The sequence below is a fragment of the Thermobia domestica genome, chromosome 2 (genome assembly GCF_964235325.1).
Source record: "Thermobia domestica chromosome 2, izTheDome1.hap1.1, whole genome shotgun sequence".
Taxonomy (NCBI): domain Eukaryota; kingdom Metazoa; phylum Arthropoda; class Insecta; order Zygentoma; family Lepismatidae; genus Thermobia; species Thermobia domestica.
Genome location: NC_137455.1, coordinates 45,157,167 through 45,179,151, shown reverse-complemented (window position 1 = coordinate 45,179,151; position 21,985 = coordinate 45,157,167). Strand labels below are relative to the sequence as shown.

At 36.3% G+C, this 21,985-nt stretch overlaps 1 protein-coding gene across 1 annotated transcript in view; it reads left to right on the top strand.

Annotated features, from left to right (window-relative positions):
- Window positions 1-21,985, top strand: part of LOC145671553 (cyclin-D1-binding protein 1 homolog) — a 47,162-nt gene that overhangs the window by 23,141 nt on the left and 2,036 nt on the right. The window contains exons 4-5 of the mRNA XM_081740742.1: window positions 13,632-13,779; window positions 18,017-18,310. Of these exons, the coding sequence (XP_081596868.1) occupies window positions 13,632-13,779; window positions 18,017-18,310 (442 nt within the window). The remainder of the gene's footprint in view (window positions 1-13,631; window positions 13,780-18,016; window positions 18,311-21,985) is intronic.

The following is a 21,985-nucleotide window of genomic DNA, read 5'->3' as shown; positions in this document are numbered from 1 at the left end:
TATAGTCCGTGTACCTCTTATATCCTTTTCTTTAAGTTCTGATATCAACTCAGGAGATGTGAAGTAATTGTCGAAAAACAGGTGGGAATTAAAATTACCAGTAGTTTGCAATATTTCTGCGTATTTTAAAGCCACTTCAGTTCCAAGAGGACGTTTGTCGGTTTCAGCATGTAAAGACTTTTTTTTGCACCCTGATAAGGATCTGTCCATACAATATATCCTCTTGAAGTTGTCCTAGTCCAAGTGTTATAACTGTTTAGCTAATACCCTCTTATGCGTTATTTGCAGCCATGTTTACCAAAATAGGGCACCATTGCTTCATCGACACTAGTTTTCTGTATGGGGTGTGTGGTCCAAAAATCGTTTATTCAGCTCAATAAGAAGAGGGCGAACTTTCGAAAATTTGTCTTTGTCACATACGTGAAGGTTGGATATAATAAATTTGAATCTATCACGAGAGATAACGTTAGCAACTAGTTTATTGTGGGTATCAGGGTATCAGTACTTTGTTCCCGATACATACTTTTTCTGGGAGGATCAACATATCCACTGAGTATCAAAACGCCAATAAAACTCTCAATTTCTTCGTTTGATACATCACCGAGTAGGCTCTTTTTTGCTGCGTACTGATGGGTATATTTTACTTAAAATTCAATTACATCTTCGTCAAAAAAGAAAACGAAATGAAATCTTTAAGTTTAACGTCCCACGGTTATGCCGGTTAGGCTAAAGGAGACGGTGATAATGAGAAATGAGTGAAATGGTGGAATGAAGAAAGTGGGAGGAAACGGGAGAACCCCGAGAAAACCCACGAGCACAGTGTTTGTCCACCACAAAGTCCACACGGCGCAAGCTGGGATCGAACCAGTTCGTCAAAAAAGAGTTCGAAATATTCACTGGGGGAAAGTTGATTTGCAACACTGCACTTCATAGGTCATTGAAACGGAACTTTTTCGAAATCTGATTTTATCCACAAATATTCGTCCCTGTCTTTCTTCATCCTCTTCCACGGCTTCTTGGTTGCAACATCAGTATAGTTTCCATCATTAGAAGGTTGCAAAATATCCACCTCTGCGTCTGCTAATAGTTGACTTCCCTGCAAATTGTCAATACATGGCGCTTCTTCATTTCCGGAATCTTCGACTGTGACGTCATCACATGCATTGATAGGAGGCAGCAGTGTTATGTCGACGGCATCAGCATTAGATATCAAACCATCCTCTTCATTTAGAATATCGAAGACCTCGTTGAGCGTCAGGCCTCTGCATAAATATTACGGTTCTATAGCGAATGAAATACTTCATGTTCCCCCATTGGCCTCGTGTCCTACGTATAGGACCTGCTATGTGCGACGTAGTTATTCAATAGCGATTGCCCATAATACATTCGAAACAACTTTCCGCGTTCTTTTTTAACATTTTAGCTAACTTCAATAGATTAGATTACAAATAAGTCTCAGACTGCAGGAATTCATAACAGTTGTTTGATAAGTACAAAAAAGCCGCGTTCTGTAACTCCACCTGAAGCACGAAAGGGCCGCGCAATGTTTCTGCACAAAGGCTGAAGCCTATTGGAAAACTGAACATACTTGCCATCTACTATCAATTAATGACAACAGCTGTGCAGACTATTTTGTGTTATCCTACGTAGTGTCCTACATACAGGACGCCAGCCCTATGTGGGTTAATCTTCTCACCCTCATTTTTACCGAATCAGATCAAGTTATATTTGCATACGTTATTTCTTATAGTCTACCCATATCAATTAGGCTGCTCAACCAATGGATTGTAGCATATGTAATAGTTGGTGTAGACGATATTACGTAGTTAAGTTATTACTTAAATTATGCGTAACTACAATGGATTTCAACCACATGATTAGACATATTTGAGCAATTCAAACATTTCATTGCAATTTTATATTTGTTTTAATTACAGTAAGATTTATGTAAAATTAACATTGGGTTGCATTAGAAAGGAATGATTCGTTGGAACGGCACGCTTTTACTACGACATGCAATAACACAAATCATCATATTAAATAAGCTAAATTTGAAGCACTGTTAAAGAAATATTAATGATTGATAAACCATAAGGAAAATCAATTAGTTTTGCAGTTTCGAGTTTACACAATGATTTGAACAATCTATGAGGTTTGTATATGAGCAAACTTATTAGTTTGTGATAATCCGGACATTCATTATTAAGATGATTCGAAGTATCCACCACGAATCATTCCTAATCCATGACATCCCTTTTTGTTGAACTTATGATTCACAGAAACAATATACATTTACATAATACAACATGGCATCATCATCATAGGTATTCCATCATTATTGACAGGTCACTTGCTTCAACTGAGAAGCTTCCGGGCTTCACGGTCTTCCGGTAACCTCTTCGTCTTCACGTACGATTTCTCTGTTTTGATATCGTCCATTAATTTCAGTTCCTTCGCCCCCTCTCTTTCTTGACATCCTCCAAAACGTCCGTCATGATATAGTTCCTTCTTAGCCAATGTTCCAACCAGTTTCTCTTCCTCTTCTTAATAATATCTGAAATTGTTCTTTTCTCCCCCATCATTTCTAACACCCTCTCATTCGTTTTCCGCTCGTCAGCTAATTCTCGCCATTCTCCACACCCATATTTCGAAAGCTCCCAGTCGTTTTTCATCATTTTTGTTCCCATCCATGTTTCTGACCCATACAGCACAATACTCCACACGAAGCACTTTGAGTCTTTTTTTTTTTTTTCAACTCTTTCTTCAAGATCTCACAAAATAGTATTTTCTTCCTCCTGAAGGCTTCTTTCGCTATTCCTATCCTTGCTTTTATTTCATGTTCGCACTTTATATCATCACTAATAATACTACCCGAGTATCTAAAACTAGTCTCCTGTTCTATTTTCCCTCCTCCTACTTCTATATTTGATACCAATCCCTTCATTCCAATCACCATGGCTTTTGTCTTTCTAACATTTATTTTCATCCCATATTCTTCACAGCCCTTCCTCAACTTTCCTAACGTCTTTTTGATTTTCTCTTTAGATTCTGTAACAAGTGCCTTACCATCTACAAACCGTATACACCTAATCATTCTATCTCCTAGTTAAGTGCCGCCTTCATTTTTTTTTTTTTTTTTTTTACTACCTTTTCTAGATAGATATTAAATATTATTGACGAGAGACATGCCGTCCCTTTAATGCGCAAACCTTATTTTGATAGAAGACGTTCAAATATCGCGAAAAAAGTATGAAGTTGTTCCCCATTTAACAACATGTATGAAATGGAAAGTTAACAAAAAACTTGAACTACCTCTCTCGAATGCTTACGTAATATTTAAACGACTCCATACATGACACAGTATTCGGTATGCTCGATTTTGTGTATATCTGATGTACAGCAGCGCATACAAAAAATAGAATTAAAAAAATGCTTCAGTGACGACTTAGAATTTTAATTTTTAAGCTTATTTTATATCAGAAGGTGTTTCCAGTAGGTTTAGGTATTTAGATTTCTGGGTTTTCAGTATCTACGGCCATTTAGCTCGTCAAATTTGAGGGATGACGTCCCTCGTCGAGAACACTATCCGGGGAACGGGAAGGAAGGAAGCGGCCTGGGACCTATAAGTTAGGTTCCACCCCGGCATTTGCCTGGTGTGAATGAGGAAAATCCAGGAAAATTCATTCAGGGTGACTGTCCTGAAAAAGCATTTTACACTTTTTTTCGATCAAGTGCTCCCACCGGGAATTGTTTGAGTATGGAGCATGAAGATAATATAGTGAATCAGATATTACGGCAAAACTGAGTGATTAGCCTAAGCGTAGGCCTTAAAACACAATAGAGATACATAAAAAACACAATAGAGATACATAAATTTAAGATAATTTAATGAAAGAAACTTTTCTTGCTTTGATATGAGCAAATTCTTTTATCTTATTCGCGTACTCCAATGTTTCAGCCAATTCCTGTTCTATTGATATCATCGCTAGATCACTCAATCCGGTTTCAGACATGGAAGAACGTAGATAGTTTTTAATAAGCTTAGGTTTCGAAAAACTTCTTTCTCCACTTGTCACTCGTACAGTCACTGGTAAGGTTAACAAAATCCTAAGTGCAACATTGACATTGGGAGTAAAGTCGTGTTCCTTAATTAATTTTAAAGTCTCTTTTGGTGAACTTTTAGGCTTAATCATAGCGGATAATACTTTCAGTTCGTCTTTCAAATCACTGGGGTTAATATCTTTCGATTCTTCACGTATTAAGATGCAGGCACTTTTCAGACAAAAGTTCAGGTGGCATATCTTTCAGATTACTTATATCGTAAATCGAAATACTCGCTGTGATGTTTAAGTTGCTCAAACCTTTCTCTTAAAGCTAACACAATGACGTCTAGAAGTTCGTAATAAAAATCGATCTTGTATCTCGTTTGTGGATCTTCAATATCTTCATCCTGTGCCTCGTACTGAAACTGTCTCTTCTTCTTTCGACTTCGAGCTTGCATTGTATTACCCATCCGTGGATCATCCATATCTAATGGTGATGCCAACTCCATCGCATCAACTAAGTAACTTTGAATCTTTACTAATTTCTGCTCCTCTCAAAGTATTTAGATATATTTTGAAGAAACCCGACTGCATCCAACACATGAGAATCAATGCTTTGGAGACTTTTGCTTACTATGTTAATGTGGAGTGAAAAGTCATACCAAATAATGAGTGAGCAAAGCAAAGTTAAGTTACGCAGCTGGTTTGCTATATACAGAGCTTCGTCGGAGACCATTGTGTCTGTTCTATTGTCGTTATTTATTTGAAGTAAGGCATCATAAACCTCTTCTATTTGATATCTAAGTGGAGTCAGAGCATCAATTCGACTCTCCCACCTTGTAGTGCTTAATGGTTTTAAAGTAAGACTGCTAATATGTATGTTCCCTTAGTATGGCCCAAGTTGAACTGACGAAGAGAACATCATAAACTTTTCTAACTAATTTAAAAAAAAAAAAAATGTGATTGCATCGTTAACGACAAGGTTTAGTGACTAGCTACTGCAAGGAACATAGAAGGCTCGGGAATTTATTTCTAAAATTCTTTTCTGAATAGCTGAATGTTTGTCTTCCATACTGGAACCATTGTTATATCCTTGGCCCCTCATGTCTTCGATAGCAATGTTCATTTCCTTTAGCTGTTTAATTATTATTTCTCTCAATCCTAGACCAGTGGTGTCTGTTACCGGTACATAAGCAAATATTAACCTACTAACCTTTTGCTCTTCAGTTCTGATGATGGAGATCCAAAACGAAGTGATTAACACACAGTATCGTGGAGCAGTACAAACACTTAATAAATGTATTTGCGTTAAAAAAAAAAAAAAAAATATATATATATATATATATATATATATATATATATATATATATATTCAGGTACTTCTAATTGGAATAAAAACTTGAAATTAACCAAGAAGATATTCACAAATTTTTACAATGCATTCTCCATTACTGTATGTAATTTGTACAAATCGAACGATTATTTCATTTGCTCTCTACCAGAAATATCTGGCGCGTGCAGTCTAGTATTATACTGTAATATTTTGCAGCTCTCAACAAAGACAGTATTTTACTTTTAAATTGTTCACTAAGAATTGGAATAATTTCATTTTGGATATCTTTTCCTAAATAACGATGGTATTTATTTTGTCCTCCCATGGTTCTTTTAATGTGTGTATGTGGGGAAGGGGGGGGGGGGGTACGTATCTTTTGCACACTTGGAGTGGAGCGTTAGAACATTGCTGAAAAAAAAATATATATAAAAGACACCTTGATAACTTTATCCACAATCCATCTTAGCTTAAAAACTTATCTACGCCGCTGCAAGGGAAATATTGAACGAGATACCTGTGGCTAGTAGTCTGACAATTGAAAATGAGGCCAAGGTGTCTATCGGTCACGAAAAAGTCACGAAATCAGAAAACGGTCATGGAAGTCACGAAATTTAACTTTTGGGTCACGATTTTTTTAACTGTCCAAATGTAAGTACAGATTGGAAAATTTTGTTCTATAAAATGTCAAAATTCACCATCAAAAATGTCTATGGCCGGCTTTAGACGCTACCAAATCGCAAGAAAAATATTTTTCTATAGCATGGATAAAAATTCGGCCTAATTCGCACCCAAATTCGCTCTTGAAAATATTAGGAAATCTTATGATATGGTAAAGAAAAAGTCACGAAATTTCATTTTGGAATTTTAGTAGACACCCTGGAGGAGGAATACTCGGAATTCCTGAATGTGAGTGAAGTAAGTTCAATTACATTCTCAGGTGAACAGAATTTTATTTTTCTATGTGGGCCTATTACGAAGCATTATATTTTGATAATATTATTTTCTTTTTCAAATTTTGGCGCCCATTAGACTTGCCGCCCTGGGCATTGGCACGGCTTGACCCCCCTCGCGCCGGCCCTGCTCTCCTCTTGTCATTTCCTCTTCTGTTCTAACTCTTGTTGGTTCATATATAAGTGTCCTATAGTAGCAAGAACCGTAAAATAGTAAATAATTTAACAGTTAATATGTAAAAGGATAAATATTTCGAATAAAAAGAAATTAAGAAATATATATATAAGACGAAATGTAACGATCATTTTGGGATCGTTACAGGGCATTGCTGGTAGAAACTAATACCTTTCCTTACCTAAGTATTGACAATGTTGACAGCGAAAGTTCCGACGTTTAATATGATTCTTTAAACGTGTGTAATAATTTAAAGATGCAAAGTGTGAGTATCTTTTGAATTTATTGACAGTAGAGGAAGATTTTAATATTTTAAATGGCTTGTTTGCTATTCATATTCTTAAAATTTTGTAAGAAAAATGTAGATAGAAGTGTGAAAAGGAGCAGCAGTATTTATCAATGGACGCAATAGTGTAGATATTTCGTAAATAAATAGGTAATCACCTTGTATTCAGAAGCTAAAGGTAAATGCCGATTTATTCTTGAAGAAGACAAGATACATTCACTGTTGAAAATAGAGGGGTGGGAAATGCAATCGAAATAGAAAGATGGGAGTAGTTTTCTGGAAATCGTGCACCCCTTTCCCATTTCACACACATATTTTGGAGTATATGTATGATTTTATTTGAAACACTTACTTACGTATGTGATTTAGAAATATGTATGTAGCCATATTGTCTTCTTTTCAATTTAATCTTTAAATTTCTAGTTAACTAGCACTGATATTCAGTAGCTTCTGCCATAAGAACAATATTGCAGCTACAGATTGAGCGATTTAACAGTTGGTTGTGTTACCTAAATTCATAAATTGATAGTGACCGACTACAATCCTACAGATCCTTACCAATTGAATGGAAACACTTGAAGTTGGAAACAAGTCAGATGTCTGGGTTGGCAATGGTCAGGTGGCAATTGGAACGTCACGTTGTTGCTGCTGGTGTATTAGGGTAAACTCCATACTGCGTGAAGATCAGTAGAACAACAGTATACCATGAACTAAGCAGACGGTGACAGGGTAAAATGAGTGACTTCTGATTTTCAGAGAGTCCAAGTCCTACAAAAGTATGTCGGCAAAGAGGAGTAGTGTTGGGAAGAAAACCCTCAGTGACAAGTCCCGCCGAGCATTATAGCGGGTTGTTACTCAGGTGCGATTGCGGTGCAAGTGACAGAGGAACTCAGGCAGCACTTTCCATAACCGTGTAGACAGTAACAATCCACCGCGGCTTAACATGATTCGGACACATGGGGTCAGGTCGCATGGGCGTTAAGAGACCATATAACTTAGCATGTCGCAAATGGTGCCGCGAACATACAGCGTAGACCGCTGATGAATGTAAAAGCGTGATATGGTCTTTCACCTGATTTCAAACCACGATTTGTGTTGTGTAGTAGATATCCAATGAAGCATATGATCGACAGTGTTTCTGCCCAACTGTGAAACATGACAACGGCTGTGTGGTACTGCGGCCCTCAATATCCTGGTTTCATTGGATCTTCTGCTGATGCTTACCGGTCGTGTCGCTGCCTATGATTATGGTGCCATTTTAGAGGACCATGTGCATCCTATGTTTCACATGTTGTTTCCAGGCAATTATACAGTTGAAGCTGTTTCGGCATGATTTTAGAACGTTGGGATGAAGTTTAATTCCTCCCCTGAGCCGCCCAATCTCCAAACCTGAACATAATTAAAGATCTGTGGTCAGCTTTGCTATGAATCCAGCCCATATTTCCGCCTCTACCCTCTGTCATGGAACTGAGTGATGTACTGAATGCGTAATGGTGTAATATTTTACTTGTAGCATTTACATCACATCAGAACTGTTCTGAAGCGAAAACACACTGATTAATAGTAGTAGTTCCCAGTTGAAAAAAAAAAAAAAAGTAATAAAATGATCTAGATACTGAGAAATAGTGAAATACAATGTATTAAAAAATATATAAATAAACTTTACATAAAGAAAATTCAAATGCTCAACTACTTGTTGAGCATATGGAACACATTTGCAATAATAATAATATACTGACTCATCTGTAATATTCCTTCAATATGTATTTTGTAGTTTATATTTCAATTGAACTAGCAATCAATCTTCTTCAGGCTGTCCTACACAGATCTTTATATACTTGATGCAGCTAACAGTAGTATGTTAAAATTAGCTTCTTTATATGAGGTATCCACAACCAGTTAAGATATGAATGCGCTATTTTTTTTTCCGTAGGAGTCAGTTGATGTTATCTTCTTGTACTAATCTTCATGATGCTTATTCAGCTGATGTGTGCTTCAAATTTGTAGATATACGATGTTGCTAGAACGAACAATGATATTAGTCCAAGTTTGTGAATTTCATGAATTTTAGAAAGTGGAAAATTGAAGTAAATAAAGAACATAGAAATAAGCTTTCTTCTTTGGGTCACTCGCGCTGTTTCGAGAAATCTCTTACAAATTAAGAAAAAACAGTAAAAAGGCATAACCTCGGAGTTAGTTTTAAGCCTTCTTTTAATATGGAAAGATCATTAAGTCATTACAAAAACTGTTTCGTGGACATACGTACTTTAAGTGATATTTAGCAGGCCTGTTATTTGTGTCATGCTACCTACATAGGGATTGAGAATATAAAAGCTGTATTAGGGCTGTCAGAACATTTCCAAATCACTAAACATTGAATACGAAATGTGGAAGTTTTACTTCGGATCACTTATAACATTGGAAGGAAAATATATTACATTATGACAAAGAACCCATTATTAAACACGGATAAGGGAAACATTCAAAAAAATTGGGATGCTATTATTACTAGTTACATTAACAAAAAGATATTTTTGGACGTCAGAAATACTTTATTACAATATGTGTGGTTGCACAAAAATAAATAAAATAAAATAAAAGATTCACAAATTTGGTTTCTAATAGTTACTTTATTGGCAATAGTATTCGATCTAACAAAAGTGTACATCCAGAAATTTGAAGCATTCATCTGTTGATAAACATAATGAAGTACAAGACAGCATCAATTGACTCAAAATCATATCCTAACTAGTAAGATACATAATTGTTTGTGGATACCTCATTTGAGGTGCTATTATTATGAAGTATTCTATCTGTTGGCAGGTCCTGAGACTAATAAATGTTTTGTTTTTCTTTCTTTGACTCGGGCCTGGAAATGTTTCTTCCGCGTTTCTCGATCATCAGCTTCCTCTTTTAACTCTTAATATTCTATTTTTCAAATAATTGATCATTTGTGTTCCTCTTCCTACTCCTCGCTTTCCTTCCATCTTTTTCTTTATGGCAATATGAACAAGACGCAACTTCTTCGCAAGTTATGTCCAGTCCAATTGGTCTTCCTACGAAGGCTGTTGGGTAAAGCGTCCTCTTCTATTCATTTTAAAACATCTTCGTTTGTTAATCTCTCCCTCCATTTTATCTTCTCCATCTTCATCCAACAACTTCCGTAGTGCCCAAGTCTGTGAACCATACAGTCCAATACTTCATATATAAAACATGACCACCACCTTCCTTAGTCTGATATTAAGCCTGATAGTTAAGAGTGATCTTTTCTTGTTGAATGCTCTTTGGCTGCGGCAATTTTTAACCGGATCTCTTTGTTTCAGTAAGCGTCTCTTGTCAAAATACTTCCCAGTTATTTGAAATGATCGACCTCTTCAAGTTCTTTGTTCTACTCTGACTCTATAAGTTCACGTTTAAACGGGATAATCTCATGGCTTTCGACTTTTTGAATTTGATTTTCATTCCATGTTGAATAATTCGGGCGATATACTACATCCTTGTCTGACTTGTTATCCTATGTAAGATTGCGAATGAGTTGTCGATCTCTCCAGTTGACCCCGATTTCTTTAAGTATTTGCAGAAGTTTCGTCCAATTGACCCTGTCGGAAAGCTTTTTGCCAGTTTATGAAGCACCAACACATCTCTTCCTTTACGTCAGGAACTCGTTATGAGATAATTCTCATCAACCAAATGACATCTTTGGTGCCTTTTCCTTTCCAGAATCCAAATTGATCTTCCTCCAACATCTTAGGCCTTTCCAGCCGCCTGTTCACTATACGTGCAATTTCCAGTATGGGAAATGTCTAATGGTTCTGTGATTGCTGCACTTCTTTGCTTCCTTTTTCTTGGGTAATGTAATCTTGTAACATCGAGAAAATCCTTTGGTCATTCTCCACTCAGGTAGATCTTGTTAATAAGTGAAATCAGTACTTTCATTGCATTGTCTCCTAATCCGTTGAGCAAATCTACTGGTATGTCGTCATCTCCAATGGTCTTTCTCTTTCGTATGATTTTGATGCCTTGTACTACTTTATTTTTCAATGTCTTCCTTTTTCTTCATCAACACCTCTTCCTCTGCTTCAATCGCAATATCTTTGAGGCGGGTCTTCTGAACATACAGCTCCTATATGTATTCCTCCCAGATTCTAAGAATTCTTTGACGGTCAGTGACTACATGACGTTGTTGATCTTCGATTCCAAACGTGTGTATACTTTTGTTAGCTTTTCTTCCTGATTGTGTTCTCTGATACATGAGATCATACCTACCCCGCCATGGAAATTTTATTTCTTCACGTATCTGTTCCATGTACTTGTTTTCGTCTTTGTCTACCTCTCTTCTAAATTTATTATTCATCTTTCTGCATATATTGATATCCGTTGTTTCTCCCTTCTGAATTCCTCCATCTTAAGTATTGGTTCAGTTACACATGGTTTTCTCGATGTTCTTTCCATTCTGCTATTGTTGTTGTTGGAGTATGTCTAGTAGAATGTTTTTTTCTTTTTTTCAGCTATTTTCTACACTTCCTATCATATCGCCCATTGTACAGAATTTTTCCTTAATCTTTTCTTTCACTGTCCATGCTTAGCCGCTCTAAGTTCCATTTTCGAATTCTCTTTCCATTTTTCGTTATTGACTTGAACCAGACTTGCACTACCATTACCAGGAGATTATGATCTGAATTAATGCATTGTGGTGGACAGCATCGTGTTCTTGGATTTTCTCGGGGTACTCCCGTTTCCTCCCACTTTCTCATTCTACCAATTCTTCCATCATTTACTTGTTTTAATCATCGTCTCCCTTAGCCTAAACGGCATAATCGTAGGACGTTAAACTGAAATACAGGCCTCCCAGTTGTCCCATTTTCCTATTTTTCCTATATTGTGGAAATTTGTGTATATTTGTCGTATATTTTAATCTTGTTCTTTATTTCCTGTATTTTTCAGTCATTGAATTATTAAAAATACAAGCCAAGGGCAGTTCAAGTGATGATTTATATTGCTAATTGCTACATATTAGCAATATGCTAAATGTGTCTTAGCATTTTTTTTTCTGAGGACTAGTCACTAATTCTCACTATTACTTTTTTTAAATTTGCTTTTTCCTATCCTCCCATGTCCACTTTTTTTTTCTCCTTGTTTCCTATGTGCTTGTTCTTCCCCAGCGAAGCTTAACTGAGTAACCTTGCCATGCTCCAGTTTCTTATAACGCAACCTATATCAGCGTTTTCTTTCAGCAGTATTGACTGGCCATTGAGGTGTGTTGGTATTCATCAACTTTTCCAGCGCCTTCCAATATTGTTGTACATCGCGTCCTGGAAATAAAAGTGTGTTGTGAAAACGCCCGGGAAAAGTCATGGAAAGCAGAAAAATGGTGAAAATCCTGGAGATTATTTATGAACTGGAAAAGGCCTGAAATTTAAGTCATTTATTTAAATCAGTTTCTTTTTTCCAAAACAATACAGCAGGTCTATTAAGTTTAAAAATCAAAAGATTATATACTCTTATTCTGTATTAATCTAAATCTTGTTTCCAGTTACGTATTGGGGTGAAGGGTGGCCTTTTCTTACAATACGTTTATTTTATTTTTATTTGTGCTTCAGAGCATAATATTCTATTGTATAAACCAAACTGTTCTATATTTTTTCAATGTCCTGCTGGGAGGCCTGGAAATATTATTCATTTCAATTTCAAATTTTTGGCTATAGAAAGGACATCAAAGGTGGTAGGAAGCAAGCATGAGTGACAGTATCTTAGTGTCAGCGATATGTTTCTGTTCTCTGTAATAGGTACTAAAATTAGCTTGGCTTGTCGGGTTTCATGTGGTGGCATCGAACTTTCAATGTTAGAGGGAAGGTAACGCGAAAAATCTCCCAATAGATTACTCCATCTGCTATACTTACATTATTCTCACATTTTTAACTGGGTACATATTGTTGTATCTAGGAGTATAAGTGTTGACAGTTTTACTCGATATTGTGAAAAACTTATTTCAATGAAGAATGAAGTTAAATCCCAATAAATGTATTTATCGTACAATTTCCCTAAATAATATAGTAATAATAATGTATTAAACAAATGTATAGCATTGGCAGCATATTGTTCAGAATGTAGAAGCGTATAATGTTGTTGATGTTATTCTTGATGACAAGCTTACGTATCCTGAGTATATTACTGCTCTTTAAGTAAATAAATAAATAAATAAATAATAAACTGCTTGTAATTGTAAAGATTTGATATTTTACATATGAACTATTGTTCACCTATTGGTCCTGGCCTAGTCTACACTTCTCACCAAATTCTCAACTACTCTTATTATTCTCATCATCTTCTAACCGTTCGTTACAAAGTTTCAGAGCTATGTAGATCAAGTAATGATATCACGGAATTATGCAATATTTTATCGCGCAGTACTAGTCGAAAAAAAAAGTTAATATTGTATTTGATCATAAAATAGTAAATAGCAAAGTAACCTATCACTCTTTACTCCTCACACTTAAATTTTGAGTAGTCAATTGTACTACAGTTATTTTCTGCTGTGAAACGTAATAAAGCAAAGGTTTCTTAATACTTCAGTGTGCTTCTATCTGTACCACATGAAATATATTTTCTTGTTTTCATTGTGTATGATTTTAAGTAACCGTTGAGTGTGATGTCTATTTCATGTGTACTGTATATTAGTTACATGTTTCAGTATAAAACGCCAACGTGCTGTATCTGGATAAATAAGTAAATGAATTTCCGTGAAGCATAACGTACATGAGATATTAAACCGTATGTTGCTTATTGTTATTACGTTGTATTCGTTGTTGGCTGCTAGTTAATCTAAGGAAACTAAATTTTACAGACGGAAGGAGTGGCTGAAGCTGACTGGATGGGTCTGGGAAGCTTGTGAAGCTGTGGAAATGTTACCAAGAGACAACCTTCAAGCCACTTGTGAAATTCTACAGAAGGAAGAAATGGTTATAATAGATGCATTACAAGAAATGGAAGAGGTAAGTGTGTTGTCTTCCTTTGCGTGTCTAAGGTACACTCATGTCCAAAATTATTGTCGCATGTCTATAAATATGTTGTTGTAAGAATATAATTTGATAACGAATTCGACCGGTAGTTTTTATGATGTTAGTATGTGTATAATCGACAAAGACATGTATGTGGCAAATTTCATGTCAAAAGAGCAGTAAATAAGAAAAATAAAACGGAAATAAAACTTTCTTGTCTATTTAGCAACATTTTGTTTTACTCATTCTAATTTTCGTACTTATAATTCTTTTCCTATGAAATTTACCACAAATATACATTTCCTGATTATACACATAGTATCAGTATTAGCAGTACCCTGCAAAATCATTATCAAATTATATTCTTACAAGAAGACAATTATAGATATGCGACAATCATTTTGGACATGAGTATACATCTCCTTTAATTATGTACCTTAAAATGTTACACCATAAGTTGTGAGAAAATACTGAAACTGAAGCATATTCTAGTAGTGGCGGTTATCCAATAGTTTTCAGTGTTTTCTCACAATTTATGGTATAACATTTTAGATGCATAATTAAAGAAAATTAAAAAAATGTAAAAAAAGACAGGAAAACTAACTTTAAAAAAAACTGAGACCCTGACGATGTCTTTGGATAATAGATAAACGAAATATATTGAACTAATCAATAAATATACGCAATACGGTTACAAGCGTTTATTCTACCACATATTTATACAAGTTCCGTAAAACGCAGTCTTTTAATATTTAAATGAAGGACTTCTTTTACAAGGAAATCATGCAGTTAGTTTTAATACTTCGTTTAACGTTTAGATTTCCGTGAATGAATAAGCGACCTAATCATTGATAAGAAAGTGAGTGAGGGAGAGAGAGAGAAAAGTAGCTAATCAACTGGTGGGACACAAATTACCAGATAAAATCAGCATCACATCCGCTTTTCGGTGTTTGGCGCTTTCTCAAGCTCTATGTTTTAACAGTTGCACTTCTAACTATACTCCTTTCATGAAATATTGTATTAATTGCTACCTTCCTGCAACCGAGCAGCCATTCGTCTGCAGTTTGAAGAATTTAATTACTATATTTATCAGTTGAGGATTCTTTGGCGTTCCACACATACCAATGTTGAAATGAATATTAGTGGACACAGAACAAAAGAAAACTGGGAACTGTAGCACGGACACGAACTGCTACTTTGTTCCTAGTCCAACGGTCAGTTTTCTCTGTTATTGTGTTAATATTGATACTCACTGTATTTAGAATAATTTAAATATCCGGCAGTTTGGGTGCAATTTCTCTTAGTTTTAGATAAAGAAGCATATTTTTTCTTTCTTTTGCTGCAGCTAATTTTTACACACATCAAATACGAAGTTCGTCGCTCGTAATGGTGTACTACCACTAGATTTAACACAAAAGTTGAAAAGTTTCACACTTGTGAAGTAGTGTATATGCAAGTGCAGAATGATATATGATGAGTGAAAACCATATTGGAGATTGATTGTGAATACGTTGTTCCGAATTTTGTGACAGTAAATATCTTCATTAATTGGAGAATTTCGTGGCCAAGTGGTTGGCGTTCTTACTTTTGGTGCAAAAGCCTGTGGTTTCATTTCATATAGGAATACGTATTAGTAACCTTCTTACTGGTACGGCCGTCACTTGGCGACTGCGGAGTTCAGTACCATCATTGCGGTCTCTTTCGTATTGACGAGAAGCGATTATACGCTAGAAAACTGGCTGTAGAATGTAAGCCGTACATCAGGATTAGAAAGAAGGATAATGTACTAAATTTTTCAGTTTTGTGGTGGTATGTCAGCGGTGGAAAGGTTAAATATCACTTATTTTGCGATACGTCGTAATCATCACCGGAACGCAGCGAACAGGATTTTCTCATTCTCGGCGATATTCTCAACATCAAGTGCTAATTGTAACTCGCATCTTTTGGTGTCGACAAAAACTTCAAAAAAAACTTTATCTGTACTTTCCAAATGTATTACAGCGGTTACTTCCTTGATCAATTCATTTCATAAAATTTTGTGATTCTTGTAGATTTTAAAATAATAATCCAGAGATGTGATTTCAATTTTGCAGCGAAGTTTCTAGTTTTTTTTAAAGGTTGCCTCCATACTTGCTTTTGGAAGTGAGTTCACGTATTATTAAAACTATCGTCGTAACTTACTGTGTAAACGTTGTAATATTTGCTTAGCAGAACATTTTCGATTGATAGTCTCATCTGTCATCATCAGTGGTATTATTGGAAACATCCACAACTTATTTTAATTCATGTTTCCTGACAATAGTTTCAGAAAACTTTACTGGTAGGGTTAAATGTTTTGACGCATTAATTATGTCTCATTTCATTTTTATAAACAAATAATATGTTCTTCGAATGAACCGATATTTAAGGAAGGAGACGTAACTGATTGCAGTGATAACCGGCGAATTTCATTACTCAGTCTGCTACAGTCTCAGCAAATAAGCAATTGGAGATCATTAATTAGGCGTCATACGCAATAGACCACCATTGGACTAGATAGTGTATGTATATGAGACAAAAATTTAAAAAAGTGGAATTTGATGAAAGTTCAGGAGACATGAGTGAAGGGTACGACTTGGTTACATACTGTATCGTAAGAACTTCCAAGAAGATTGTAAGATCATTGAAGGTCTGTTTTCGTAGCAAGCAAGATACGAATAGGAAGAACTTCATCAAACTCTCTCGGGATTCATAAAAGAAGGAAAACGTCTTATAATTACTCTTTAACTTAGCTTTAGAATACGCAACCTGGGAAATCCAAGGTAACAGAGGACTAGTGTTGAATGGTATTAACCAGTTGCTTCTTACTTGTGTACGTAGATAACGTAGACTTTAAAGAAAAGTAATTTGAGTCAGTTAAAGAAAATATAAACGTTCTGTTAACAGCATTAAAGAAATTTGTGTTGAAGTAAACACAAATTATGTGGTGGCAAATAGGAATTATTTTACAGTGTTGGTGACGGAAGCATTGGAATTAATGGTTGGGGCTATGGTGGCTCAGCCGTAGAACACTTCTCTCTTGTGCATGGGACCCCGAGTTTGATCCCAGCTCACGCTAAGTAGGCTTTATGGAGAACGAACACCGTATGCGTTTTTTTTTCTGGTTCCCCCACTCTGGTCATTCCACCTTTTCGTTCATTATCACTATAATCACCGTCCTCCTTAGCCCCGGAACATTGATTTATTTATTTTTAAAAAAAAGGAAAGAAAAGAAAAAAATCTTAATGAAATTAAAAATAGATCAATGGTGACAAATTAATTTTTTTATTCGATGTTAAAACTTACGGTTGTGATTGATAATCGAGGAACTTAAAATTGAGAATCCATAAGACCATAGTATTTCTATAGTGCTTTATAGGTGTGAAATTTAGTTATGAACGGTACACGAAGTGAACGCAAACTAAGAATGTCCCGAAACAATGTGGAGGTTTTTATTATTATTTAGGGAAAAGAAACGATCTGGCAGAGGAATGGATTGATTGATTAAGAGTTCTTCTCTCTTGAGCACCAAAGCTGTATGAGACCGAACCTACGATTTGAAGTGGGATCCAAACTAACAAAACTACATTAAAGGGAACTCCACAGTATATATGAACCGCAGGACATGATAAGATTTATTAAAGCAAGGTGCCTAAGATAGAAAGTGTTCCGTAGTGTTCTAGATAGCGAAAAAGACGGACAAAAAAAAAAAAAAAAGTTTTTAACATCGTAAAATAAAGGAACTATAGAATGTAATGTAAAATAATACAGTTTACTGAAATAGTAAAGAAAGTATTCACAATAAGTTAGAAGTTCATAGGCCTCACTCCTTCAGAAGCTGATATTACCGATCTGTCATAATCTACTTTTTCCTTCTCTTTCTATATACACAGAAGACTAGTCAACTAAGAGGCAGCTTTATGTTTGTTTCTTTTGAAGTTTACTTGAACTTAATGTGTCAGAACTTAACCTGTGAGAATGGTCCAGAACTAATTCTATAAAAGAGGTACAGAGCCCACGTTATTAGTTGGTCCTGCCCTTCATGACCTTGGTGTGATACGGACTTAAAACACTCAAAACTGAACTCAGCTACATTGCTATACAGTCCAGATATTGTATTTTGTTTCTTCATTATTTTGAGAATAATAATATAAAAAATCAATTCACGTTGTGCTTATTCTGGTTAGACGTTAATTTTGTTTTTAAATTTCAGGAGGTGAAAAGTGATAGGTTAACCCAGCAAAACCAATTGGAAGTGGACAATACTGAAACGTGGAGCAATATAGATAGGGAATTACTTCCTCCATGTTTGGGCTTGGTCAAGACAACGCGAGCGTGTGTGAAGAAGATACGAGGTGCAGTGCATAAGAACGGAAAGTGTGAGACTGAAGAGCAGATATCACAGTTGGATGATTTGGTTGGTGCAGTGATCGAGTTAAGTCCAGCAGTCGATGATTTCGTCACATCTATTTACCCACCAATGAGGAGAGAGTTAGTGAGGAAAGAGGTGAGTTTTACGACGAGACGAGAACTGTCTATCAGTATTTATATCATTGTAGTTTATTTGAAATATTGTGTATTCCATAATGTGTGAACTATTTATTTGTCGAGTCTGGGTAGGTATGCCATATTCACTTTAGATAGACAGCGACGTAAGTAAAATCATACGTATTGGAAAAAAAAAAGTACTTTTTGCCTATTGAGCCTTATATTTACGGTTCCTTTGAAGAAGAGGAAAATGTGGTAGTTCATAATTTAATTATGGAGAGTACATTATATTGTCATATATATACATATAACACTTGTATACACTGAAAGTTTCAGGAAACTGACAGAAAGACGAGAGCCAGATTTTTTTTTTTTTTTTTTTTTTGCTTGCTTTTCAAAATACGTGGGCCAGCCAGGTAGTTAGTTGCACTTCTTCGTAAATATTTTCGGTCAAATGTTATTTTGATGAAACTGTGTGGTAACACTGCAGCCATGCAGCTGTATCATGTGACGTAGCGGCCTTCACCAGGCAAGTGGAGGTATTCTTATAATCAGTCCTAAACATGTCTCGACAGCTGTAAGTGACGTCCAAATTGGAAATGCGTGCAGTGATTGTTTTTTTTTTTTTTTTTTTTTTTTTTTTTTTTTTTTTATGGGTGGCTCAGTGGTAGAGCGTTCACCTCTGGTGCTCGGGGTCCCGGGTTCGATCCCAGCCCCGCCAAGTGAACTTTGTGGTGGACAAACACCGTGTGCGTGGGTTTTCTCGGGGTTCTCCCGTTTCCTCCCACTTTCTTCATTCCACCATTTCATTCATTCCTCATTATCACCGTCTCATTTAGCCTAACCGGCATAACCGTGGGACGTAAAACTCAAAGATTTCGTTTTTTATGGGCGAAGAAGTGTAACTGCACTGAAATTTATCGGCAGTTGCATGAAGTGTATGGTGAAAATGCATTGTCACGTCAAGCTACCATGAAGTGGTGCCACATGTTTGAGAACAGACGTACAGATATTGACGATGCTGAGCACGAGGGAAGAACATCAACTGTGGGAAATGTGGGATCACTCTCCTTTATAGCCCAGACCTTTGACCGCGTGACTTCCTTGTATTTGGTCCCATAAAAGACAAACTTTCAAAGCGACGATACCACTTGGATGACGATGTGAAAGCTGCAGCCCAAGAATGGTTATCGGGCATTGGATGGGATTTCTTTGCAGAAGGCATAGAAACACTTGTACCACGCCTGAAAAGTAAATTGTGAATGGAACTTTATGATACAAATAGTTATTGTAGAATTTCTATCATGTTTTATTTTCATAAGCAGTGCAACTAACTTTTTGACTCATCCTCGTATTCGCCCTTAACGGCAGTATATTTGTCCATTCCTATGAACTAATTGTTAAAGCAGTTATGCTACTCAGTAGTATGTATCTCAGAAACATGCATTTCATATGTTTGCACTGGCTCTTCTGGGTTTAGAAATCAGTACCCACGAATTTTATTTTTGATCATTGGAAGAAAAAAAAAACTTTGGAGCGAGGTCAGGTGAATAAGCAGGGTGAGACGAGTTCAACATATTAATTGTTCAAAAACTCCAGTGTTTGAGCTGCCATGTGAGAATTTGCATGCGAAATGACATGACGTTTGAGATTGTAGGATGTAGATGTATTAACTACTACTGGCAAACAAATCGTAGTATACCACTTAGTAACTGTTCTATGAATCATCAGGGCAATAGTAGAGATGTGCCTAGATTTTCCGAAAAATGAAGGAGCCATTTACTCAACACTGAGTGAACGAACAGCTTTTGTTCGTTTTTATTCATCTTGAAACACTTATACAGCAGATTGACGTTTAATTTCGGGTTCATATCATAGATCCACAGATCCACATCATATGAATAGATCATGCATACAAGATTTGACGCTCCTGCTTCGAACCGTTTAAGCATAATCTTGCAAACGTCACATGGATGTTCTTTTACTCTTGAATTAAATTGTGAGGTTTCCAACGAGAACAACTTTTTCACACGTAAACAGTCATAAAAAATGGTTTGTATTTGACTCATGCCAGTAATTAAATGTGTCTGAATTTCACTGTATGTCTCTTGTTGATCACACTTCATTAGCTCACGCACAATGTCGATGTTCTTTTCCATTATGGCCGTCTATGAAGCTGTTGCCGCCAAACTTAAATCTCTAAAACGAACGATAAATAATAGTTTTAGATGGAGTTTCACCACCAAACATATCACTCATTCAGCTGATTGTTGTTACGTTAAACTCTTTCGAAAATCAGCGGGGCCGCGGTGGCTCAGTGGTAGAGCGTTCACCTCTGGTGCTTGGGGTCCCGGGTTCAATCCCAGCCCCGCCAATTGGACTTTGTGGTGGACACACCGTGTGCATGGGTTTCCTCGGGGTTCTCCCGTTTCCTTCCACTTTCTTCATTCCACCATTTCATTCATTATTTCATCATCACCGTCTCCTTTAGTCTAGCCGGCATAATCGTGGGACGTAAAGCTCAAAGATTTCATTTCATTTCATTTCATTTCGAAAATCATAATAAATCATGGCGTGAAAATGGTCTGAGGTCAAATCAATTATTTTTCCACCGACCTCTCCTCACTCAAACTGCTCCTGTAAAACAGAAAGCTATCATTGCTTTCGTTTGGAAGCTACTTGTGTATTAATCTCTCAAATCCCAGTCCTGTAGATAGAGTACAGAACCTCACGACCATGCTAAGCGAAGAGCATTAGGCAACAAATATTGCAAACAAATCATAACCACATCGGTTGCTAATGACAATTGTTTTAAAATTATTGCCATTAACATTTGAGACTCTTGTAGCCTAGTGGATAGAGCATTGGACTCATTGGAACATAATCCGATGAACTATAACCCTTCTCTTCTGCCATATTCTTTGCTCATTGCTTGCAGAGATGATGTGCTTTAATGATGTCACAGCAACACATAGACTTCGGTCCTACCCAACCGGAATCATTCGTACGTTTTCGTGGCCATTACCACGCAAGAATAGTTCCTCTTCAGCCGTTGGAACCAGTTACGTATGGGCCGTACGTAATAGTATTCAAGCGGTTAAACACATTATACTTCACAAATATAACAATTTTCAACATATTGCAAGTTCCCCAATACTAAATTCTCTTTTCGTATATATATCATTGTATTTTATTTGAATACCTGTACGTGTCTCGCCAGTAGAGTGAGATATATGATGACGGTGTCATGGATATGTGTTTAATGTGCGTTCGTGGGTGTGATAGTTCAAAGGAGAAAAAACGTGGTTTGACAACTAAAGGCGGTCTGATGACATGATGTTCTTAAAGCGGGGTTTGTGCACAGATCCCATGGAAATGTCAACTTTGGGGGCGATGTAGTTCTACACCACATCCATAACACCATCATCACGTGTCTCTCTCAATGGGCGATGAATTTCAAGCAGTGTCAGAGCACGCAAATAAAGAAAACGAATGGTTACACGTTATTCTTATAAGTATCAAAAAACAGTCAAACTCTCACCGGTGCCGCTAGAATTGTGTGTGCCGTACGATGTTTTTTTGTCACGCATTGACAACGAGTGCTTGCGTATTTTAAAACAAACAGTACATTTCTATCTGTTATCAGCCTGCGGGGATGGAGGTGTTACAGCTTGAGTGCATCTTGTGCTGTTCG